This window comes from Corythoichthys intestinalis, chromosome 7 (genome assembly GCF_030265065.1).
Source record: "Corythoichthys intestinalis isolate RoL2023-P3 chromosome 7, ASM3026506v1, whole genome shotgun sequence".
Lineage (NCBI taxonomy): Eukaryota > Metazoa > Chordata > Actinopteri > Syngnathiformes > Syngnathidae > Corythoichthys > Corythoichthys intestinalis.
This window is the reverse complement of record NC_080401.1, coordinates 29,229,846-29,256,631: the sequence shown is the minus strand read 5'-3', so window position 1 is coordinate 29,256,631 and position 26,786 is coordinate 29,229,846. Positions and strand designations below refer to the sequence as shown.

Here is a 26,786-nt window from a genome sequence, read left to right as displayed (position 1 = left end):
TCCGCCCGGCCGGAGCCGCGTCTCCCTGTACCGGGTGCCGGGGAGGTGCCCTCTGGTGCCATACCGCGCGCCCTTCTTGGCCCGGTGGGTGGGTTGTGGGGGGTGCGCTTCCCTCCCCTTGGTCTGTTTCCGGCCCTGTCCGCCTCCCTGGGCCGCGGCGGCCGCGGCTGCCCCCCGGCTGGCGGGGTCGTTGGCGGGGCCTCTTGGGGCCCGCGGGGCCTAGGGTGAGGCTTGCTGTCCCTTGCCGGTGGGGTGGACGCCCCCTGGTCGCCGGCGCTTGGTGTGGCGCCTGCTCGGGGTGCGGGGTGGGTGCTCGGTGGGTGGGAGGGGGGTGGGCGGTCGCGGAGGCGCCGTGGGTGGTCTGGGGCAGGGATTGATCGGGGCCCTGACGCTTCTTCCGCCCTGGGGCCGGTGGTTCTGGTGGACGGGGCCACGCCCGCGGGAGCCTGCCTCTTAACTCACGCACTTCTCACTTCGGCACTGTAAATATTTTTCACCCTGGCACTTACATGCTCATACATTTCTCCGGGGAGAGTTGGGACGGGGCTTTACAGTCCCAGCCCGACTCCCCCCTGTTTTTAATGCACCACACACCAAGGTTGTGGGATGGTTGGGACCTGTTGGGGGGGGGGGGGAGCCTCACGGCTGCCTCCTCACCACAGGCCCCGCCATCCCTGCACCTTTTTTAAATGCACCACACACATCATACTCCACAGGAGAGCTCCGGCAAAGGGCGGTGGGACGGGCGGCTGGGCAGAAACTCCATGCTGCGGTCCCACTGCCCCAAGCCAAGCTCTCCTATTTTAATGCATACATTGCACTACCCTCCCCTCACACCCCCATCACGGTGCTGGGTGATGGCTGCCAGTCGGGAACCTGGCAGCCACAGTAATAGGGTGGTAGGTGGGTCCCACACTTTTTCTATATGGCGTGGCTCCCGGGGTGTGGCCTCCCCTCTGCCTCGGCTGCCGGCCGCGGGAGTGGGTTGGGGGGTCGGGTCTCCGATCTTGCATCGCCCCGTGGCAGTTCCTGGGTGTTCTCCTGCCTCCGCCTTCCCCTCTCTTCTCTGGCTGGGCATCCGCCCTGCGCTCCGTCGCGGGTCGCTGGCTGGGCGCCGGTGTATCAGCGGGGTGTCGCCTGCACCGGCGGGGGACCCTGCCTTGCCTGGGGCTTGGTGGGCCGCTGGGGGTCCCGTGGCGTGCCGTGCCGGTTGGGGGGCTGTGGCTGTAGCTCGTGGCCCGGGTGGGCGGGCGGGGGTGGGTGTAGGCGTGGGGTTGGTGATGCGTCCCCTCCTGCCATCCCTGAAGGCCGGTTGATGGGCACGCGGGTGGCCCGGGGGACCACCCTGGGTCCCGGGGGGGGGGGGGGGGGTTGGCGGTGTCTCCTTTGCTGGGCGGCGGGAGGAGGGATGGGCTGCGCATGGACCCCCCACCCCCCCGCCCGCCCTCCCTCCCCGGGCTGGCTGGGTGGGGGACGTGGCCTTGGGTTGGCGCCCGTGCGGTTTCTCCGCCCGTCTGCGTGGCTGTTGCGCGCCCGGTGGGGCTTGCGTGCTGCTGGATGTGGTAGGGCATGCTCGGGTTGGGGGTTCCGGTGCCGGGATTGGCGATGCGGCGGCGTAGGGTTGGTCGCCAACGGGCTTACACTCATAAGAGATTCACACGATTACTGGGTTCTAGATCACAGAACTGATCTGTGTACACTCTACCCCTTTCAATCACTTAGCTTATAGTCTTATAGACACCCCCATCCCCATTCTCCTCTTTCACTGGCCAATAGGCCCCCACATGGTGTAAACCGGAAATACATCTCGCTGACGATAGCACCAGCATATTAGTAACTAGTTTAGATGTTCAATGTATTTCTTGTTGTTGTTTGTGTATGTGTTTCTTTTCTTTCTTCTCTTGTATTTCTTTTCTTCTGTCTCCCCATAATCCCTTCCTGTTTGCTGCTTTGTCATAATAAAAAGGTATTTTGAATGATCACAATGGGAGTATGTCAGACTCTCAATGTGAAACATTAAAACTGTTCAGAATCCGGGCGCTTAGACTTCCATTCTCTGTGTCAAACAGCTGAACAGGACAGGTTTAAAAAAAAAAAAAAAAAAAAAGAAGTTAAAGATTAACGTGGAAATGTATGCAAATTCAAAACCATGTCTACATCATAGTTGGTTTTAAATGATGGTAACTGAACTGATCATGGAATGGATTGAGCAATACATTGAGACACTGACTTAGCATATATGTAAACGAAAACACTGATTCATAGTATTGTTAAAATTACACTGATTTTTATGTTTGTTTGTTTTTTTTTAGTTAAAAAAAAAAAGATCACATTAAGGTGATTATTGTGAGAAATCGTTATCATCAGTCTCTCTCCATAAATGAAAATGACTTTTAATTTTTTTGTTTTCATAACATGTTAAAAGGAGATTATGAGAGGTATTTTGAGCAAATGTGTTTTTTCTGAAAAGGGGATCAAATTGATAGGACTCAGCATTAATCAGTACCCAAAAAGCAGATCTGTTTCGAAAAAGGTTAATGACTCCTGTAATACTGACAGTCTAAGTCCAAATAAAATGTTAAATCAAATACAGGTTAAAAAAAAAGGTTTGGACACCGGAGACTTTTCTCATGAATGTTAATTAAATAGTGATTTAATTTGGCTGTGTGAAGATACAGTATGTTAATCTAATTAGACTGAAAACAATATTTTGAGCAGTTTTTATTCAAATTTTCCTGTCATTGTAACAACATATTCCATTGTCAGCAAGCAGCAGGATATTGTAATATTAGAAGGTGGGAAGATGAAATTCATATAGAGTATAACAAAATTTAGGGTAGCACTCTGGTATGACTATAGAAAACGGTTTCAGTTTCCCACATCTCCTCTTTGAAAAATAAAAAAAACACTCAATAACTTTTATAAATAACGTTTTCAGTGATTTTGGCGACGCCGGTAGTTAAAGCGGTAATGTTTTGCGTAACGGAAGACCGCACTCTCGTTGTAACAACATATTCCATTGTCAGCCAGCAGCAGGATATTATAATATTAGAAGGGGGTAGATGAAATTCATATACAGTACCGTATTTTTTGGACTATAAGTCGCACCTGAGTATAAGTTGCACCAGCCAAAAAATGCGCAATGAAAAGGAAAAAAAAACATATATAAGTCGCACCGGAGTATAAGTCACATTTTTGGGGGAAATTTATTTGATAGAATCCAGCACCAAGAAAAGACATGTCATCTGGAAAGGCAATTTAAAATAAAAATACAATAGAGAACAACAGGCTGAATAAGTGTACGGTATGCTAACATTATGTGACGCATGAACAACGAACAGAGAACCTGCCTGGTATGTTAATGTAACATCGCTATTAAGAGTTATTCAGATAACTATAGCATAAGGAACATGCTAACAATGATATAATAATGTGTTAATAATTTCACACACAAGTCGCTTTAGAGTATAAGACGCACCCTCTGCCAAACTATGAAAAAAACTGCAACTTATAGTCCAAAAAATACGGTATAACAAAATTTAGGGTATCATTCTGGTATGACTCTAGAAAACGGTTTCGGTTTCTCACATCGCCCCTTCGGAAAATTTAAAAAACACTTAATAACTTTCAGTTTTCAGTGATTTTGGCGACGCCGGTAGTTAAAAACGATAGTGTTTTGCGTAACGGAAGACCGCATTTCCCATGAGACCCTGTGCAAGTGTCATAAAGCCGTGATCTCCCCATCGCCTGCAGTCGGATAGGATAAGGATAAATAGAGATGAGGTAATGAATCTAATTGTGGCTAAACCATATAATATGACAATGTAACGAATTTGTAGTTTTTTTGTGTGGCAGGGTTCCTACCACACTCCTCGAAGTTGCTTAGTGCCAGAGAAAGTGATACAGACCCCCTAGGGCCGTGATTCGACCAACTTACCATCCCCTTGTGTAATGGCTTGAACAAACTTGCTCCACTCTCCTGGCACCTTGGAAAAAGCTCTCACTCTGAACTGGTAGAGTGTACTGCCGTTGAGTGCAGTAACATCTTTCGTGGTCTTGTTCCCGTCATCTGTGTCCAGCCAAAGGTTCGGACTTCCCTGGCCCACTGGCTGGTATTCAATGACATACTTCATGATGCCACCATTTACATCCTCAGGGGGCTGCCACTTTAACTGGATTGCTGACAGGGACAGAGACAGGGCCTGGACATTACGCGGTGGTGACGGGCCTGATGAAAACACATGAGACTTGTTAGAATCGTTACCAATAATTCTGTATTTAACATGAAAAATGTATGCTGCCTTAATGCATTCTAAATATCTCAGGCCTCAGTTATTGTAAATATGGGCTTGGACAACGGGCACCCAATTACTTGCCCACACGAGTTGTGTGAACAGAGAGACTCTACAAGCAACCAGCAAACACCAGCCATGTAAAAAAGAAAAGTCTGCAAATCTAAGTAACTTTTCTTCCCTCATTTATTTGGTAAAAGCCTAGCCTATAAGTCTTTTTGTTAATACATCACGTGCATCATTAAAGATGATATTTTAGTACAGCTTTCTTCCTGTCCAACCTAATTTGAATTACTAATTACCCTGGCTGTTGATGTGGATGTGGTAGGGTTTTGAAGGTGGCCCCTGGCTGCCACAGTTGATGAGGCGCACCACCACCGTGTAGTCTTGTTGATACTCCATGTTGTAGAAATTTTTGGACAGAACATTTAACACGGTTGTCTCCTCCAGGAGTTTCTCATTGTGTGGCGGCGGCCCGAAGAGCTGCACTAAAAAGCCACTGGCTGAGTCGACATTAATGCCACTGCTGCTGGGCATTTGCCATTGCACAGTGACATTATGACCTTCCACCAAGCTGATGTCAATCTCAGGCTGAACTGTGGGCTCTGCAGTGACAGAGAACACAGGATGAACTCAGCGGGGCTAAAGGCCTTGTGCATTTTACCTAATTATAAACGTTCTTTATTCATGTGTCTACTAAGATAAAGTGTTTGTTGTTGTTTCCTACTAAATCTGCGGCCATTTTTTTCATGGCACACAAATAGCTCAAATTTAAGACCCCACAGCAAATCAGAGTCAAAATGCAATTATGATGCCCAAATAACTTTCCGAAGCGCTCAGAGATCGTTTGGTGGTAAATGTCTTGAACTGCGAGATGGCCCATTTTGAGAATATAAATACTGTATAAAAACTGAATCCTTGCAAATGTAGTTACTGAGATGATGCCAGTTCCCTCTTATTCATACCAGTGAGAACAAATCAAAGGTTCTAATTTTAATCAGACCAAATAAATCACTTTCAAACAGTTTGGAAATCAGTGCTTCTTTTGGACCCTCCAGATTTCTTAAGCATGGCAACCTGCAAATGTCTAATAGGATGCCCCAGTTTTAGAACTATTTTATACTGTATTTATAGGCAGGCACAATATATTTGAATTTCATTTCAATTAAAAAAAAAAAAAAAATCTATTGGTCTTTAGCCTTGCCAGGACAATCAGTCTCCATGATGGCCTCTGGCCCCGGGGTCCCCTCTCCTCCTGCACCAGGACGAGTTAGCTGGACCCGTACACGATAGCGTGTTGAAGGCTCCAGGTTCATCAGTGTGATGGGCTCTTTGTCACTGTACACTGAAAGAAAGTACGAAATGAGAATGACAACACATGTCATGAATGGCTTTGTGAAGGACAATTTGAATCCAACTCTGACTACTAGTCACTTATTCACTTTATTCCCAAATTGTGTACACAGCTAACCTGTATTTTTATATTAGCCTTATTGACCTTTTCTTTTATGTGATGCACTTTATGGCAAAGCTTTAAATGTTGTTGTACTCTGTATAATAATTTTAAAGCAACAGTAGGTAACTTTTAAGTTTTGGTCGATTTTAGCGACGCCGGTGGACAAAAGCGGTAGTTGTATTGAGTTCATTTTGTCTACACTTATGGATTGTTTATTTTTTTCTTTGATCACAGACAATTGTTTTAGGTTGTTTTATTTAAGTGACATGTTTCATCGACTACTTCCACGTTCATCAAAGTGTCAATGGTTTTGGTGTGAGGCATCTTTATCAGCTGACGGATGAAATCGTCACTCACCTGTCAGATTTATCAGGATAATCACGCCCTCTGCCGACCATTCACTCTTCCAGTTTGCTGGTCCAGGTAGTGGAGAGCATGTAAGCCCCCTCGTTCCTGTTAATGGTCCTCGGGCCCCGCTTGTGGATTTCAATGGCTTCCTTGATGCAGCGCTGATGTTTCTTCAGTGCGGATGACTCTGGCCTTATCCCAGTCCATAATGTGGTTTTCCCTTTTGCAGTGTTCGGGGATGGCTGACTTGTGGTGTTCCTGTTGTGCTTGTTCTTTAATTGCCCTTGTTTTCCCTATTGCTGTCTTCTTCTCACACTCTTTCTTGTGTTCTGTTTTTCTTGTAATAAAGCTCCTCCCTGTCTCCTCGATGTATGATTTATTGCATTATTTGCATGAAATTTCATATATGGAGTTGCATTTGTTTGTCTGGGTGGATTTTGTCCTTTGGATGAATATATCTGGTGGAGTGTTGTGTATGGTTTGACCGGTGTGTTTATGTTGTATTTTTTCATGACCCTTTAGATACGCTCCTCTCACGTACGGCAACGTCACCATTAGAGGTGTGCAAAATGTCCGATTCTTAGATTATTCGCGATTCGGCCGTGGAAAATTCTAGAACGATTCAAAAACATCCAAATTCCGATTATTGAAATATGCCAAGTAAAGTGGAAGTAAAACACACTCAGCGCGCCGCGCGGTCTTCGGGACGCAATGCGGAACGGAGCGAGAGTAGCTAAACATCATGCTTCTCATTACCCGGCCCCTCGGGTAATGCCAATGCTCAACTCATGCCACGAGATAAAAAAACACAACAACATACCTGACTGCTGCCGACAAGTGCTACAAAGTACATCCACATAATGTTACGGTAGATATCATTTATATAGGACTCAGGGGTCGCGTTAACCGAATATTTTCCGTCGTTGACCGAATTTTTAAAACGGTGACGGAAAAAACTGAATTCCACCTGTCATTTTGACAGGTTGCAATTCACACCCCAGACCACAGGGTGGCGAGTGAGCATATTAATTAGCTATTGTCTCTCTTGATGCATGACGTCGTTGGCCTTTCTCTGAAAAATGTCAAGGCAGCTGAGTGTCCGAAGTTTCTTCAAAAAGCCCCAAGACGACGATGGTGTTGATAAAAGAAGTGAAAAAACAGGGACTGCACAAGTGGGCACGCAATTCAAGTCCATGCGCACCAGGAGGATGGTGTAAGACTAATTTCATTGTTCCATAATGTAGCCTACCTACTGGGGCCACAGTCAGCTGTTTTTGTCACTGTGGAGAAAAAGTCACATATTCATCTGCTTGATGTGTGATGGCACGGTGTGGATTCTCTGTTAAGCTTGTTCGGACAGAATATTAATTTAAAATGAATGAAAACTAAATACTATTGAATATGTTGAAGCGGTATGCAATGTTAAGAGTCTTGTTAGCTCGAATTTTCTGTGTCCAGCCGCTGTAGCTCTGCTGCTCTCTTTGAACTCTCTATTCAAGCCGGAACGCGCGCGGCTCTTAAGTGTCTCTGTCACGTGGCTGTGTCGTAGCCGCTAACGCGCTCGACCAAATGGACACACAAGTACGGAAGGTGAATTATGCCAAACAAAGGGTCACCACAATGTCATTATCATCATTTTAAAAATTTAAGTGACGGGTAAAAATAGATTATGACCGGATTTTTATGACCCTGTCAGTCAAAATGACAGACAACGAAAAAGTCTAGCGCAACCTCTGATAGGACTAGATGCAATATAGATTCGGTAGCGTTAGCAGCACATCTACAGAAAGCTAGATGCGGGCGTTAGTAAACGGCCGCCATCTTAAAGCAGTACACTTCCCTGCAAGGCTGTTGTACCGAACCTTCCAAGCGAACCTAATTAACTTTTTATCTATAATACACCTAAATCGGTAAAATATTGACTTGAATCTATCTTTAAAATAGTTTTAAAACTTTCACATGTCGAAAGTAGACAAAAGGGAAATTATGGAATAACGGGAGCAATTTTAACAACTTTAACGGTTGATTCACAACATTAAATTAATTGAATGTAGTTTAAAGCTGCCGATACAGAATGGGGAGTTTTTTTTATTTGTTAGCTTGATACTGAAATAGTAGTTTGGTTTAGCCTGAGAGTATTTTTGAACAATTTTGGAACTAATGTACAAAACATTTTTAAAAATTTTTAAAAAAGGAGGGGGGTGCATCAATAATCGCTTTATAATCGAATCAGAGCCTCTGAATCGTAATCGTAATCGAATCGTTAGGTGCCCAAAGATTCCCAGCTCTAGTCACCATATCTCTGTGTTCTTGTTTTGTCTGTTTTTTCTTTCCCCCCCGTGTTGTGTTGTCTTTAACCTGTCCTGCACCTTTAGCTATTTCCCACTGTGGACACTGACACCTTTTTAGTGCATGTTGTATATGCTTTCCTTCTGTGTATTGTCATCCGGGTCTACGATCATTGCCTGACTACTGACAGTTTGTGAATAGTGGGGTGTTCAGATGTCCAAAGGAGGTATTATTCGGTGTGTGTGACAGCTGATAAAGACGCGTCACACCAACACCAGTGACACTCAGATGGAAGTAGTCGCTGAAACATGTCAGGTAAATAAAACAACCTAAAACAATTGTCTGTGGTGAAGGAAAAAAATCAACTAAAAGCACTAGTGTTTTGCCTTAAGAAAGACCGCGTTTCCCATGAGGACCAGCGCACACCCGCACAGTGTCGCAAAATCATGATCTCCCAGTCGCCTGCAGATGGATTAAATGACTTTTTCGTTTCCATCGTCTGTGTGAAGGGTGAATTGTAATAAGGTAATGAATCCTGTTGTGGCTACCCAAAAGCATGTGACGGTTAGCAACCGTGTGGCTGAGTTCAGTTTGGGTAACACCAACAAGTGAAAGCTGCGCCAATGTTTATTTTTGAGTATCCATCTATCCCTGGTAGCCTCCTTTTTTTTCCTCTTCAGACAAAACTTTTTGGCGTTTTTGTTGCTCTGCCATCTTTGCAAAATTCACGCAAAAGCGTTTGCATCGACTTTGTATTTATAATGAAAGGGGGAAGTGACGTATGCCGTAAAACAGTCAGCACATTTGTATTTTTCTCCTCAAAGTTAATTAGTGCCAGCAAAGGTAATACAGACCCCGTCAAGATATAAAAGAGGTGTCTTTCAACTAGCTGTCAGTCAGCATATCATCACAAATGTTATGAAAATATTTTAGAAAAGTTGAAAAGTTTCCTAGTGTGGCTTTAAAGGCTTTCTATTCTATTCTATTCTATTCTATTCTATTCTATTCTATTCTATTCTATTCTATTCTATTCTATTCTATTCTATTCTATTCTATTCTAATAGCAGTAGAAGTAGATCTCATAATGAAAAATGTATTTACCAATTATGGACGACCAGGAATCTTTATTCTCTACAGGCTTGTAGAGGAGTGTGGTAGAGATAATGGGCCCGTCTCCTTTGTGGCAGTCCATTGGCATTACAAGCAGCTGTTTACTTCTCTTTTCTAGCAGTATGGGAGCAGTCATGGGCACCGGTGGTTCTAAATAAGAATAAGATAAAACCTTTCACTTTTGCTCTCCTTATGTTAATTACTGACATTCAGACATACCTTTGATCGTGAGATTAAATTTACGGGAATCCTGGCCTCCAATAGTAGAAACTCTGCATTCCCACAATCCGCCATGTTCAGCACTCAGACGTGGGATCTCAAACATGGCTATACTTTTATTAGAATCCATGACAGTGTGTGATGCCTGAGAGTGAAATAATGGTGAAGTTACATTATCAGAGAAAATATAGTGAAACCTATGCTGCTGTAAAACAGCACAGGCTCACGTTGAAACCTTAAAGGGACAAACAACACCTTGATCATGTGCATCCTTTATGAAATAATCTTAATAAATAAAATTAATTAATTAAATAAATTAACACAAATTAGACTTTTTCTGATATGTACAGTAATAGTACATTTTTAAAAAGTATTTGCAGGAAGTGTCCATTCGACATTGGTACAGCCATTTTATCACTGCTGATATTATATTAGCCATCAAATGCAAGCATTCCAAATTCATTGTCATTGTTTGTGTCTACAAAGTCACCGTTTGAACACTTAAATACCTTTTACTACAAACCGTCTTTCACAATAAGGTAATTTATTCTAGATGTTGCCTGTCCCTTTAAAAGGTGGAATTTAGGGTTTTCATACAGTATCTTAAAACTATCTATATAAACTGAAAGTAAAACATTATTAATAATCGCTCCACTCTGACCCTATCTAATGCTTTTAATTTATTTTTAATCACTTAAAAACTGTCCCGGATAAAGGAGAACTAACCAATCAGACGCTTTAGAGAGAGTCTTTTGCCGAGCCAGAATACCCTGTCAGAGACTGCTCAAATTGAAGGTGTGGAAGAGGGATGTTGTGAATCTTTTTTGTTAAAGGCTACATGCAGCCTGGCGCGAAATAGTGACTTATCCCTTTTAGATTTGTTAATTGATTGTATGTGCAGACAGTCAAGAAAATAAGTACAAAAAAAATGTTCTCTAAATTTTTTTTTACATGTAAATAATAATAAACAAAAATACTGGCTAAAGTGCAAAAACTTTTGTCTCTGGATAAAATCTTGATACATATGGTTGCATGTGCAGGGTTTTTTCTTGGGGATCTGACTTCTTTTCTGCTGTCACAATTTTTGTTTTTGTTTTGTTTCTTTAACAGGGTATTAAGGAGCACTTCATGGAATGACGAATGAAAGTGTGCATATGTACGTGTCTACTGCATAATTGCTCAATAATATTAAGCAATAAAACAATCACGCGCGTATTCTACTACGTGGGGGGGGGGGCGTGTCCCTTTAGTACATAATGCATATTTCATGTAAGTGAAACTTGTGGCATAACACGAGGCGGGTGGAAAGCTCAAATCAATTATAAAAATAAATAAATAAGAGAATTTATAAAATCAATTTATAGCCCTGGCCTACTTGTGATTTCAATTCTAAGGTCCCTCAAATATTTTGTGAGTTTTCATTCGAATTATACTGTACCTCTAAATTTGATGCGATCTCCAAAATGCACACCCCTACAACATTGTGTTTCAACTTCTGAAAATTTCACTACTTAATTTTAGGGCTGTCAAACGATTACAATTTTTAATCAAGTTAATCACAGGTTAAAAATTAATTAATCGTAACTAATCGCAATTCAAACCATCTATAAAATCTGCCATATTTTTCTGTAAATTATTGTTGGAATGGAAAGATAAGACACAAGACGGATATATACATTCAACATTTTTCATATATATACATATATATACATATATACATATATATATATATAAATATATATATACATTCAACTTTTTTGTTCATAACCCCACGTTGCTCCTGGTGCTGCGTCACCAGTAGGTACATGGCGAGATAGTGTAAAGCGCTTTGAGCGCCTTGAAAGGTGGAAAAGCGCTATATAAGTATAACACCATTTACCATTAATTATAATTACAATAAATCAACAAGACGGCATTAACATTAACATTCTGTCAAAGCGATCCATGGATAGAAAGACTTGTAGTTCTTAAAAGATAAATGTTAGTACAAGTTATAGAAAATTTTAATTTTTTTTTTTTTTTTAATTGTAAAATTTTCAATCAAAAAATAAACTAGTTCGCCATTGTTGATATCAGTAATTACACAATCCCCATGGTGCTGAAACCCATACAATCAGTCACACCCAACCGCCAGCAGAGGGCGAAAAAACACCAAAAAACACAAGTAACAAGTGGACATGACACTGTGCTGTCATTTTAATCTGTTTGAGCGGGGCATGTGCATTAATTGCGTCAAATATTTTAACGTGATTAATTTAAAAAAATAATTACCGCCCGTTAACATGATAATTTTGAAAGCCCTACTTAATTTTATTCATATGGCAATTAAAGAGTTTCCTCTTTGCTGTGTGGTGGGAGTGGCAGCATACAGTAGACAAGTTTGATAGATTTGAGTGTATTCAGACAGTGAATTTGGATTTTTTTTTGTAGGAGGTTAATTGTTGTTCTTCATACTTTGAGCACGGTGCTGTCCATCTTTCGGAGTTCAATGCTGTTATGACTGGGCAGAGGATTGCCTGTGGCTGAACAATAAATCTTTGGGCTTGAATTGAGATTCCATTCCAAATTGCTATCCAAGTCTAAGATCTCCGGGGCCCGATCTGGTGAGAGAAGAGAGGTGTTTCATAAAACGGTAGAAAGAATGATGGCAAAAGAAATGAAATACACATTTTAATATAAACATTACAATACATTTTGACCATCATGTCACATTACAGAAATGAATTCTCTATCAGGAAGAGCTACTGTAAGTAGCAGAATTAAGAAGGCTCAAATCAGAATATTGCCTTCTTAAAATAATCGCAAGTCATTATTCCAGATTTGTCAGGTACCATAAAATAATTGTTGAATTTTTACTAACAACTGTAGTCTGCAATCATGTGGCACAGTGGTTAAGTGGGAAGCACGTCTGCCTCACAGTTCTGCTATCAAGGGTTCAATTTTAGGCTCCAGCATTCTTGTGTGGAGTTTGCATGTTCTCCGCGTTCACCCCTTTTTTCTCCAGGTACGGCCTTCTTCCACATCCTAAAACCCTGCATGGTAGGCTGATTAAATGCTCTAAAGTTGTTTATGAGTATGAGTGCAAATGGTTGTTTGTCTTGAGCCCTGTGACTGGCTGGCAGCCAATTTACAAACTACCCTACCTCCTGCCCACAGTTAGCTGGGATAAACACCAGCACCCAAGTGACCCTCTTGAAGATAAGCAGTGAAGAAGATGAATGAATGAATTTTAAGCATCTTTGTATAAAAATGAAATGAGCAATTATTTTAGAAGGGGATTTTTGTTGTTGTTGTAATTTTGTATTATTAACTCAATCTATCAATTCAGACTCCCTCTGTGAGACGGAAAACTTACCAGATTTTTCACAGTTTTGTCCCCTCCATCCTGTAGGACATTGACATCCACTAAAGCGGTTACACACTCCTCCATTCTGGCATCTACAGTTCAGCCTGCAGTCCGGTCCAAACATGTCATTATGGCAGGCTGACAATAAAAATAAATAAATAAATAAAAGAACCAAAAGTAAGTATATGAAATCTTGCAAAATTCTGAAACACACAGAATATTTTAGTTAAGTATGATAATATAACTCAATAGGCAATAAAATTAGATTTGGCCTACCCTTTTCACATCGAGTCCCATACCATCCGCTTCCACAGGAACAACCGTAAGGGTCTGGTAGGCAGAAGCGTAACCCCTTACAGTTCACATCAGAGCTGCATGATTCTTGGCAATTTCGGCCAAACATTCCCTCTCTGCAGGCTACAAACCATTGGAGAAAGAAAGTGTGTTATTAAAAAAATAAGGAAGCATATCAGGAAAGATTGGATGCATACTTAAGCCCTTGGTGTCTTCGTCAGATGTTCTCAGATAACACTTATGGCATTATTACTAAAGATTTACACAATCTAAAACGGGTCCAAACTTTTTCACAAAAACAGACATGCAAGGTGATCTACTAAGTAGGGGTAACTGGGGATGGTGCTAATGGCCAAAACTGCAGTGCTGTTCATTTTGTGTTTTGGTAGTAGTGTATGAAAATATATGAATTTAGCATGAATCATTCATTTGTCAAACCTGACACATATTGCAATGGCTGATTCTGCAACTGATAGATGAGGATTTGCCAGGCGTAATCATTATGTAGGGATGAAGGTGAAATCAAAGGACATTGGGAAAACTGTTCTTTTCCATTCATGTAAACATGCTTGGTATGCAAATTGGTCTCCAATCGAACGATGTCACAATTCCGAGTGAAAACGATGTACAGTGATCCCTCGTTTTTCGTGATTCATGGGGACCAGAACCTGCCGCAATAAGTGAAAAACCTCGAAACAGCGCCCCCCCAAAAATTAAAAAAGTATTATATATACATATATATGTATATATGTATATATACCTATTATCTATAATATATATTAAAAAAAAAATATATATATATATATATATATGCAATATGTGTCAGGTTTGACAAATGAACTATTCATGCTAAATTCATAAATATATATATATATATATATATTATATATACAGTGCCTTGCAAAAGTATTCGGCCCCCTTGAATCTTGCAACCTTTCGCCACATTTCAGGCTTCAAACATAAAGATATGAAATTTAATATTTTTGTCAAGAATCAACAACAAGTGGGACACAATTGTGAAGTGGAACAACATTTATTGGATAATTTAAACTTTTTTAACAATTAAAAAACTGAAAAGTGGGGCGTGCAATATTATTCGGCCCCTATACTTTCAGTGCAGCAAACTTACTCCAGAAGTTCAGTGAGGATCTCTGAATGATCCAATGTTGTCCTAAATGACCGATGATGATAAATAGAATCCAAATGTGTGTAATCAAGTCTCCGTATAAATGCACCTGCTCTGTGATAGTCTCAGGGTTCTGTTTAAAGTGCAGAGAGCATTATGAAAACCAAGGAACTCACCAGGCAGGTCCGAGATACTGTTGTGGAGAAGTTTAAAGCCGGATTTGGATACAAAAAGATTTCCCAAGCTTTAAACATCTCAAGGAGCACTGTGCAAGCCATCATATTGAAATGGAAGGAGCATCAGACCACTGCAAATCTACCAAGACCCGGCCGTCCTTCCAAACTTTCTTCTCAAACAAGGAGAAAACTGATCAGAGATGCAGCCAAGAGGCCCATGATCACTCTGGATGAACTGCAGAGATCTACAGCTGAGGTGGGAGAGTCTGTCCATAGGACAACAATCAGTCGTACACTGCACAAATCTGGCCTTTATGGAAGAGTGGCAAGAAGAAAGCCATTTCTCAAAGATATCCATAAAAAGTCTCGTTTAAAGTTTGCCACAAGCCACCTGGGAGACACACCAAACATGTGGAAGAAGGTGCTCTGGTCAGATGAAACCAAAATTGAACTTTTTGGCCACAATGCAAAACGATATGTTTGGCGTAAAAGCAACATAGCTCATCACCCTGAACACACCATCCCCACTTTCAAACATGGTGGTGGCAGCATCATGGTTTGGGCCTGCTTTTCTTCAGCAGAGACAGGGAAGATGGTTAAAATTGACGGGAAGATGGATGCAGCCAAATACAGGAACATTCTGGAAGAAAACCTGTTGGTATCCGCACAAGACCTGAGACTGGGACGGAGATTTATCTTCCAACAGGACAATGATCCAAAACATAAAGCCAAATCTACAATGGAATGGTTAAAAAATAAACGTATCCAGGTGTTAGAATGGCCAAGTCAAAGTCCAGACCTGAATCCAATCGAGAATCTGTGGAAAGAGCTGAAGACTGCTGTTCACAAACACTCTCCATCCAACCTCACTGAGCTCGAGCTCTTTTGCAAGGAAGAATGGGCAAGAATGTCAGTCTCTCGATGTGCAAAACTGATAGAAACATACCCCAAGCGACTTGCAGCTGTAATTGGAGCAAAAGGTGGCGCTACAAAGTATTAACGCAAGGGGGCCGAATAATATTGCACGCCCCACTTTTCAGTTTTTTATTTGTTAAAAAAGTTTAAATTATCCAAAAAATTTTGTTCCACTTCACGATTGTGTCCCACTTGTTGTTGATTCTTGACAAAAATTAAAATTTTATATCTTTTATGTTTGAAGCCTGAAATGTGGCGAAAGGTTGCAAGGTTCAAGGGGGCCGAATACTTTTGCAAGGCACTGTATATATATATATATATTATAGACAACAACCTCCTCAGCCGGAAAAGACAACATACCCGCCCACTCAAAGCAATTGCGTCCACGCGTTTTTTTCTTTTGCTTCACACGAACATAATATATATCTGCATTAAAAATATTGTAAAAACAGTAACTAAAGCCGACGCTCCACCATTGTTGCTGTTTTGAATGTTTACTAGCAGCGACTGCGCATGCCCAAAGTGACGTGTGTAAGTGCTGATGTCATCGGAGTGAGAGCATTCCATTCATATGGTTGCAGAGCAATCGAATTGTTGTGCTTTGGAGGCCAGTATCAAAAGTTTGCATCTGCACCTTCCGTTTTCGCCGTCACCATGTATAGGCTCGGCCATTCCACGACACAACTGTTGTGTCTTGGTGTCACAATGTCACTATGTAAACAGCCAATAAGTATCAAAGTATTGTAGATTCCGTTCAGCACGGTCACCTAAAGAGCGTGAAATCTGTTAGGTGAACAATTTAGAACCAGACATTTGCAATCTTTCTAAACCAAGGCACATAACATGCAACAGTCAGCATTTCAATGTATTTTAGCATGTCAGCTTTTGAAAGAAAAAAAAAAATGACATTCACACACAAAAAAGTGCTAAAAATACTGTATTTGTCTTTTAGGCATTTGGTACCCTCAAATTCCCTTCCGCCATCCTATCTCTTACAACTACATTAAAGAGTACCAACCTGTCTCACAGCGTGTTCCCATAAATCCAGGAGGGCAGATACAATCTCCATCCTTATCATGACACACGCCACCATTGAGGCATTCTGGACAGTCCTTGTCACAGTAAGCACCCCATTTCTTATTTGGGCAATCTAAAAAAAAAAAAAAAAAAAAAAAAAAAAAACGTTCAACATTTTGATTTATTATATAAATACACATTGAAGACACCATCCTACTTAAAAGCAAATGCTGTGCAATGCTGTGTGTGGCCTTCAGTAGTGCACTGTATTTTGACTGCTTTTTCTGTATATTTATGAGATGTTCCCTGAATCGAATTTTGACATACAATACACACAGGAATTGAGAAATAGCAAGAAAACCTGAATCCTGGATCAGAACAGATGGTGGGTGGAAACCTCTGAGTAATGTCTCTCAAGAATAGTAAAGTACAGCATGTGGATATATCCCGCTGTGATTTTGCACCTCATTCAATATGTGTGCAAACTCAGCGCTCATTTCTATTTTCCAAAGTGTTACTTTCCAAGTGTTGCATTAGTAAGAGCAGAAAAATGGTTGAGTAATATATTGCCAATTTGAAATTCCAATCCCATTGCTGTAAACTGTACATTCAGTTACATTTACACAATTCGATTAGATCTGATGCAACAGACGGGGTGGAAGATGACAAAATTTGTTTGTTATTGTCTAGTCATTGTCCTTTCACATTTATTTATTCAATTTCATCATGCACATTCTACTTTTTAGACTAAATTTACTACAGAATTTCTATTGATTATACTTCCATTTGTGTGTTTTTTGTGCATTACAATGAAGTCCAATATCTTCAAATACACAATGGAAGCAATTTACTATCGTCCACCCCATACCAATACAAAACTTTACTGATTTATTGTGCATTATACGTTTAAAAGTATATGGAAAAATATTTTGTGGACTTGTCTATTACAAACTTGTGCAAAGTGTACAGTATGTTGTACGAGCATCTGTCAGCCATTAAACGTACTGTTACATCTGGGGCTCAAGGTGTTAAAATCCATGATGCTGGGTGTTTCCTTTCAGTGGGAGTATGATGGGGGCAAACGAACCTCTGACAATGAGCCTCATCCAGGCCCCATTAAGAGGACTGTCCCCCACGTAGCTGGCACTGTAGATGCCTTGATTGGCAGAAGCTGCATTCTCTATTGTCAGAACAGCAGTGCGGTTGACCATGTCGTTCCAGTGAGTCATGTAATAGTAATTTCCTACACAAAGTACATGGTTGTTAATATGGTCTTCAATGCATCCTGTAACGGTTGTTCATTTATTCATTTATTTATTTTTGTGTGAATGTATTTAAAAGATGGCTTACCATTATACTTCCATGTCACATCCCTCTTTTGGGAGCTCAGGAGCACCATGCTAAGATGTACGGTTTCTCCTTTATTAGCAGTTATTGTCAGGTGATTTGGGATAAAGTTAGCTGTGAATAACAAACACATGCAATTTTTCCCCCTTCAAAAAAAAAATGAAATAAAGTGCAACTGTGGAATATTACATGAAACGTGAACACACCTCTGCCGAAATTGTTTATCATTGTAACGGTCTCAAGTGGAGGAACTTCTTGCGTGGATTCACAGTAAAATATACCAATGTTATCTAAATCTCTGAACTCGCGGGCCACAATTTTCTTGTTTCTTTGTTTATGTAATTTGAAGTTTGGCATCTTTGGGAATATGAGGATTTTGTTGTCTCTTTTAATGTCCAGTTCCACATGAGCAGGGTTGCGCTCTCCGTTAACACATGAGATGGAGAAGTGATTGACTTGGATGACCTCTGCTGTGGATATCATTGTCAAGTCAATCACAGCATCTGTAAGACATGATTATGTGTTTAAAGGAATCCACAAGAGAAACATTTTTTTCTGTTGCTTCACAGGTTTTAATTGTATATGTATATAATCCACATAATACACAGAATAATGAATGAGTGGTTAAAACACCTGCCTCACATTACCGAGGTGTCATCTTTGAATCTTACTCTGTGTGGACTTTGCATGTTCTCCCTGTACTTGTCTAGGTTTTTAATGCCACTCCACCTTTCCCAGACATTCCCAAAGCATGCACGTTAGGTTAATTCAGGGGTTGGCAACCCATAATATTGGAAGAGCCAAATTGGAGCAAAAAAACAAAAAACAAATGTCTGTAGCCGCAAAAAAATTGAAAGCACTGTAAAAGCATTATAAAGAAGGCAACCCATGCTCTATGTATATCTATATTAGCTATATTAGCCTACTATCAAAATGACTAAAAATACAGCCTTCATGATTACTGTATTTCCCAAACTATAAGGCACACCTGAAAGCCTTCAATTTTCTCAAAAGCTGACAGTGCGCCTCGTAATCCGATGTGCCTTATACTGTATATGGATCAATATTAGTTAATCATGGCATTACATTCCGTCTGGCTTAGCTCCATCTTGCATAACGCAACGCAAACCACTTCTACTAATAATAATCCTGCTGCGCCTTATAATGCAGTGCACCCTATAGATGAAAACGGTTTTAAAATAGGCCACTCATTGAAGGTGCACCTTATACTCCGATGCGCCTTATAGTGCGGAAAATACAGTAAATGTTTATTTTCTCTGCAGTGAATCCTATAGAGAATGACGGACCATGTGACTACTCTATTGTACGATGCCGCCTCAAGTTTAACTTCATTACAGTATTAGTCAATTAGAAGAATGTTTATGTCATGATTTTTCCTTCTACAGAAACCATATCAAAACTAAGAATATATTTCTCTCCCCCATCTTTTTCTATTTTCAAACATTTTTCAAAAAGCTCCTGGGAGCCACTAGGACAGCGCTAAAGAGCCGCATGCGGTTCTAGAGCCGCGGGTAGCTGACCCTCGGCTAATTAAATACTGTAGCTTGTCCATCAATATGATTTTTCTACATATTTCTTGTGATTGTCTGGCAACCAGTCCAGAGTGTAACCTGTCTCATGTGCAAATTCAGCCAGTAAAGACTCATCAACAAATTTATGAGGATAGCTTGTATAAAGAATGCAGGAATGCTCAGTACTTTTTCAAAGCATGATACTAGACCATAAAGATATACACTGTAGCACAGCCATTCAAAGGTCAAATCTGAATTAGTTTATTATTAAAAATATATAGGCTATATATAAATGTATATTGATATATACAGTATATGTAAGTCTTTTATTAGAAAAAAAAATTAACGCCCTTGGTCATGCCCCCAGTCCCCCAATTTCTCTCCAGTTCCCTGTGACAGTATCAAGTACTTGACCTGATACAAGCCACAAGACGATGATCACACCATTTGAACAAAATACTCTCATCAAACTATTGTTATTGTAAATTGCAATGGTATACAACAGTACATCATCATAGACAGAATAAGACATACATTTGTGGTCAGTGAGTAGAATACTTATACAATATAGGGCTATGGATACTATCAATCATCTCATAATATGTAAGTTTTTACATCAATAAAAACATAAAAACAATATTGAAACACTAAATTTAATAATGGAATTTTTGGCCTATGGTGTATGATAATTACTCAAACCTCATGGAATCCACATTAATAAACCAAGTCCTAAACCCAATAGTATCAGTTGATCTAACATTCCTCAGATCCACAGAACAATGCCAGGAAACATGGATGAACTCCTTTTCCCTCAAGAGGGTTCAAATTTTGCTTGCGAGTCCCCGTGACTCAAACAACATTATAAAATTGGTCTAATTTATATTGAAGTTAATTAAGAAACAATACACACACTGACATAACAATTACTATCAATACATCGAGGCTTCATGCGTAACATTTGAATTTAGGACAAAAGATGATCGTCATTCTTACCTGACAGGTCCGCGATGCATAACACCCACATCCATAGGATCATCATGTTGTTTATATCCTCATTCACAAAAGGTTACTGTTTGTAAACAGTCCCTGCCTGTTTTTAATCTAGTGGAAGAGTTGACAGTTGCGTACATCAAGCGCAGTGTCCATGCGTCACCGGAAAAGATGCGCGTTTTTGCGCATATCTCGGTGGAATGTTTCTAACACAATAATCTCCTGAAAAAGGTGTTGAATGTTGTCGGTAACTGCGCTCCTGCTGAGATTGAATCAGAGAAACGGAGATTAAACTCCACAAAGCGAAACTCCCATTTTCACTGGGTGGGAAAGGAAGGAAGAACGTCACAGACAGTTGGCGCTCCACATCTCATTTTGATTAATGTATTTATGAGTCTAAATTTTGTCTTTTCAGGATTTTAACACTCTCGATACATTAAGTCACCTGATACTTTTTAAAATGTGTCTTTTCAGGATTTTAACACACAAAATACATTAAGTCATCTGATACTGCGAATATTATTCTTCAAAACGCTATTGTGACGATTATTGTAGTTTTGGGCTAATTGGAAAAGCAACCAAGAGAAAAATTAAATATTTCATCATGTCTGTGACTCATATGGGTTGTTTTGTAGTTCATTCATCGATCAAAAACAATGAATCTCTGTGTAAAATTATAATGAGACAATATTTGTTTGTTTGTTTTTTTATGTTGTGAAGTTACTCAGTGTACTTGTGTCCTGTTAGATAAATTCCATATGTGAGCAGCTCTTACTTTTTGCCAAAACACAAATAAAAATTAGTTTGAAATGAAAACAAATGGTTTTAGGACCAGGCTGATGTATCTTACTGCTGCCGTAGGTTTTTCTTTACCCAGATACTGAAAAACAAGCATACGATATATTGCAGCTGGTATCATGTTTTGCCAAATGCAACATCTTTGTTCTATCACTTCAATGAGCTTGTTCCAGTCCCTGCAGTTTTAGAGTCCATACTCCCCCCTTGTCCAACTCTCAGCCAGGACATAATGAACAATATGATTGTTTTGTCTACTTCTATTCTTTCTCTGATTATTTGAAAGGCTAGCTTTGAAATATCAACTCACACACGCCTTTTCTCATTTACTCAGCAATAAGTGTGAGACGATTTGATGTTTTCCTTACGTTTCCTTGTAGCTTAAGACAATCAACATTGAGTTGACTCTGCTCCTTATTGTTTGAGTTTTCCTGTTTTCAATTTCAAGAGCCCTCTTAGTTTTTTGAACCATTAAAGGAATATCCAGTTGTATGCTGGATTTACCCAAAGCAAGTGTAAATGATCGAATTCTTTGCATAAAACTAATTTTGTATTTTGTGCAGCTTTTCCTAAGAAGTGTTCAAAAGTGTGTAAAGTGGTATGACAACATGTTATAGTGGATTTACTGGCAACTTCATTGCCCATACAGTAGTAATAATAAAGAAAAGTAGGAGGTAAGAACAAAGCTATCGTAGGAGTGGACTTCCAAGATGGGAATTATATCACCTTAAATTAGACAGATTCCATTTTCAATTATGGCACAATCAGGATATTAACACCCTCTTTTGGTCTTCTAGACCCGCACATCTCTACACACCCCATTGTTAAATATATATATCTGCTGTACTTTTGATCTGCTCTTAAAACATTCTCCAAAAGCAGTCAATTAAAATGTAAGGTGGGCTGCACGGTAGAAGACTGGTGAGCTTGTCCACGTCACAGTTCTGAGATCAAGGTTTCAATCCCAGGCTTCAGCCTTCCTGTGTGGAATTTGCATGCTCTCCCAGCCCTGCGGGTACTCTGGCTTCCTCCCACATTTCAAAAACATGCATGGTAGGCTGATATAACAATCTGCATTCTCCATAGGTGTAATTGTGAATGTGAATGGTTGTTTGTCTATATGTGTGATTGGCTGGCAATCAGTTCAGGGTGTTTTTTTGCCTCATGCCCCCAGTTCCCTGGGAAAGGCCCCAGCACCACCACAACCAATGTTCACCCTAATTTTGCATGTGCCTGAGCAGACACACAAGCTCCCTGACCACACTAAGGACACTGTGAGCAACATCAGATGTGTACGCTGTAGCCACACACCAGTATCACGGCTGTTCAAAACCTTGGATCATTGCAAGCTACATGTCTTAATAATAGAAGGAAATTACAGCACCAATTCTCATTAGTTTACTTTTAATATACGTAATTGTTTTGGCCCACTTAAAATAAAAAAGACAAAAATCTCATGTTCATGAGATGTGTGCTATGTTATATGCTATGTTATCTATAGGAAGAGTCCAGCTTTGGCCGGGTAAGGTCCAGTTATGGCATGGGTGAGTTAATAAATAAAACATAATGAACAGCCACAATGGGACTATATCAAACTTCCACATTGAAACTGTTCAGACAATAATGACCCTAAAGATTCCTAGTTCCATGTCAAAGCAGCTATACGGGACAGGTTTAAAACATTTCATTCAGTTTCATCGGTTGTTCTTCTATTTGCACATACTCTGCTAGACATTCCATCTTAAAAGAACCACATTTCTTTTTTACTTTGACTTGATGAGTGTAGTTCCTTTCGCCATGATAAGTGGTTTACATTTGCGTCTCTTAACTGCGCTGGACTGTTGTTAGCTACTTAACCTGCACGGCATGTATGGGCAGGGCAAATATGCGCAACACTGTCAATGCTGATTGACTGCGTAGCGTAAGTGAAGAGAACTTTATCGTATTATTAGCTAGACAAGTGTTGCTTATTTAATTACGTTGCAGAATGGTACAGAAAACAATTTCATTGGTCTAATTAACTAGATTATCCTGTAACAGTTCTAAAATTATATATTAATTACTGCAACGCTTGCAAAAATTGGCAGCGGGATGTTGCTTCAGTAAATCAGTACAGGAGTCTAGCTGAGTTTTCACTCTATTTTTCGCCACACCCAACCAGGTCATGCACCTCACAACAATCATGGTGTAGTAACCCACCAAAGGGAGCGTCGTGTTGCCGTATCGAACCCACCAATAGGAGCGTCGTGTTGCCGTATCGAACACACCAATAGGCGAGTTGCACTGATACATCACTGCAACACTGACAGAAGTTCTAGTGATGCTAAGACAAAGAGCCTACAGTATCTTTGCATATGACTCTTTTTTAAATGACGTATTGAGTGAGTCATACAGCTGTATTTTTTCAGATGAAATGCATTGCACCACGTTATTTGTACATCTATAGTACTTGAGCAGAGCGCTGAACAAGGTTGTGGCATAATAAGAAGTAAGTGGTGTTTTAAGACCGTGCAATTACATTTTAAGGAGATCAGTAGCAGACATCATTAACTAGTTGAACGGCATACGGTTTCTTTTATCAGACGACCAAAAATGTATTTTTACTGCAGACTCAAAGCATTACAGTCCGACATCATAACAAACACAGGACAAGTGGTAAATATTTCAGCTCTTGTCCCCTCAGTTATTTACATTTAATTAATACTCAATTTAGAAGCCAGCACATTTTGTTATAACTCACATTTTTTGAGAGCTAAATTGATGGTAGTCATTCAGTCCCATCAATGTTAGTGTTTTATCTGCATTTCCACAGTAAAGCAGATTTTTTCCTCCATGAAGATTTAGTCTCTGCCAGGGTTATCCTTTGACATTAGTTCTGTTAATAACCTTCATTGAGGAAAAAAAAAATCCAAATGTAGTTATGGGCATTTACAGGCTCCCGTTTATTGACCTTTATGTTATTTTTCAGGTTTTGTTTTTCCAGAGGATTTGGTTATGTGGTCTCATCAAACTGCTATTGTCACTTCTATGTGGGATGAAAATCAGCACCTCAAAATTTAAGAACAAAATCCACAATTGGAATTGGATGTCGTGACATTTCCTGGTCTAAAATGAGAACCTACCTTTCCTGGAGAATTTTGGTTATCCTGCAGTTCTGTCCATTTTTCATGTCATGTCCAAAAAATCACACATTCGTATACAAGTGACCAATAGTAATTTCCTCTATTAGATGTTCATGCACATCCTTAGTTATAGAGAGCACTGAGTAGAGCCGCTACTCCTTCATGGTGATAGCCAACACTTGTCACTCTCACACAGTCACACAAAACCATGCAGTCCCCTGCAGAACCTTATTACAGTGGGGCAAATAAGTATTTAGTCAACCACCAAGTGTGCAAGTTCTCCTACTTGAAAAGATTAGAGAGGCCTGGAATTGTCAACATGGGTAAACCTCAACCATGAGCGACAGAATGTGAAAAAAAACAGAAAATCACTTTGTTTGATTTTTAAATAATTTATTTCCAAATTACAGTGGAAAATAAGTATTTGGTCACCTACAAATAAGCAAGATTTCTGGCTGTCAAAGAGGTCTAACGTCTTCTAACGAGGTCTAACGAGGCTCCACTCGTTACCTGTATTAATGGCACCTGTTTTAACTCATTATCGGTATAAAAGACACCTGTCCACAATCTCAGTCAGTAACACTCCAAACTCCACTATGGCCAAGACCAAAGAGCTGTCGAAGGACACCAGAGATAAAATTGTAGACCTGCACCAGGCTAGGAAGACTGAATCTGCAATAGGTAAAACGCTTGGTGTAAAGAAATTAACTGTGGGAGCAATTATTAGAAAATGGAAGACTTACAAGACCACTGATAATCTCCCTCGATCTAGGGGTCCATGCAAGATCTTCCATTGTGGCCTCAAAATGATAACAAGAACAGTGAGCAAAAATCCCGGAACCTCACGGGGGGACCTAGTGAATGACCTTCAGAGCGCTTCAGTAACAAAGGCTACTATAAGTAACACAATGCGCCGCCAGGGACTCAAATCCTGCACTGCCAGACGTGTCCCCCCGCTGAAGAAAGTACAAGTCCAGGCCTGTCTGTGGTTCGCTAGAGAGCATTTGGATGATCCAGAAGAGGACTTGGAGAATGTGTTATGGTCAGATGACAACAAAATAGAAGTTTTTGGTAAAAACACAGGTTCTCGTGTTTGGAGGAGAAAGAATACTGAATTGCATCCAAAGAACACCATACCCACTGTAAAGGTGGAAACGTCATGCTTTGGGGCTGTTTTTCTGCAAAGAGACCAGGACGACTGATCTGTGTAAAGGAAAGAATAAATGGGGCCATGTATCTAGAGATTTTGAGTGAAAATCTCCTTCCATCAGCAAGGGCATTGAAGATGAGATGTGGCTGGGTCTTTCAGCATGACAATGATCCCAAACACACAGCCAGGGCACATAGGCGTGGCTTCGTAAGAAGCATTTCAAGGTCCTGGAGTGGCCTAGCCAGTCTCCAGATCTCAACCCCATAGAAAATCTGTGGAGGGAGTTGAAAGTCCTTGTTGCCCAACGACAGCCCCAAAACATCACTGCTCTGGAATAGATCTGCATGGAGGAATGGGCAAAAATACCAGCAACAGTGTGTGAAAAGCTAGTGAAGAGTTACCGTAAACGTTTAGCCTCCGTTATTGCCAACAAAGGGTACGTAACAAAGTATTGAGATGAACTTTTGGTATTGACCAAATATTTATTTTCTACCATGATTTGCAAATAAATTATTTAAAAATTAAACAATGTGATTTTCTGTTTTTTTTTTTTTTTTTCCCACATTCTGCCTCTCTTGGTTGAGGTTTACCCATGTTGAGAATTACAGGCCTCTCTAATATTTTCAAGTGGGAGAACTTGCACAATTAGTGGTTGACTAAATACTTATTTGCCCCACTGTATGTGTTTATGATATAGAGCATAATCTCATAAGTGTAGCTAGCTCATTTATGTCTATTCCTGTTTGCATTGACACCATTGCTCCTTCAGATTTGTTTATTATTATTATTATTTTTTTTTTTAAACGGTTTGCCAAGCACTACATTTACCAAAGTGTGATACTAAGTGTTTGTATTGGTTACTGACATTTTGTTGTGGTTTCAGACAGGGAGGTGGTGATGGCAAAGTTTAGAGTGAAGACTAACAACTCAGGCTGGATCTCTCTGCAACTTTGTGAGAAAGTTTGTATTAAATTCTCATTTCCCCTCATTGTGTGGTGAATTGGCATGGCTCCACACGCACTGATCCTGCAGGGCCCTTAGAGCCTATAGGCTAGGGTGTCACTCATACCTTCCAAGACCCCTGAATAGGGTTTGAGATAAGGGAAATATTAACAGAAAATTTGTTGGAGCCTAGCCTGAGTGGTTTTGAAAGCCTTGAATGACCTAAGTCTTAAATCGGATATCCCAAAAGGATAAAGAACCTATAAACCTTGATAAGTCACTTGTTTTGAAAGCAATCTTTCTAGATGTCACTGTAAGGC

General features: G+C 40.3%; 1 protein-coding gene across 3 annotated transcripts in view; it reads right to left on the bottom strand.

The window, feature by feature from the left end:
- tie1 (tyrosine kinase with immunoglobulin-like and EGF-like domains 1) overlaps nt 1-20,756 on the bottom strand; it is a 35,123-nt gene extending 14,367 nt beyond the window's left edge. Inside the window, exons 1-13 of one of the 3 annotated variants that reach the window (XM_057841956.1) lie at nt 20,461-20,756; nt 18,142-18,438; nt 17,939-18,049; nt 17,676-17,831; nt 16,590-16,721; nt 13,337-13,477; nt 13,070-13,198; nt 12,169-12,314; nt 9,715-9,859; nt 9,487-9,645; nt 5,497-5,637; nt 4,595-4,897; nt 3,938-4,228 (exon numbers count right to left, since the gene is read on the bottom strand). In XM_057841956.1, the coding sequence (XP_057697939.1) occupies nt 3,938-4,228; nt 4,595-4,897; nt 5,497-5,637; nt 9,487-9,645; nt 9,715-9,859; nt 12,169-12,314; nt 13,070-13,198; nt 13,337-13,477; nt 16,590-16,721; nt 17,676-17,831; nt 17,939-18,049; nt 18,142-18,438; nt 20,461-20,506 (2,197 nt within the window). In that variant the 5' untranslated portion in view covers nt 20,507-20,756. Of the gene's footprint in view, nt 1-3,937; nt 4,229-4,594; nt 4,898-5,496; nt 5,638-9,486; nt 9,646-9,714; nt 9,860-12,168; nt 12,315-13,069; nt 13,264-13,336; nt 13,478-16,589; nt 16,722-17,675; nt 17,832-17,938; nt 18,050-18,141; nt 18,439-20,460 lie in introns of those variants that run through there. The other 2 variants (XM_057841957.1, XM_057841959.1) reach the window with 2 other exon arrangements.
- Nucleotides 20,757-26,786: the final 6,030 nt, after the last annotated feature.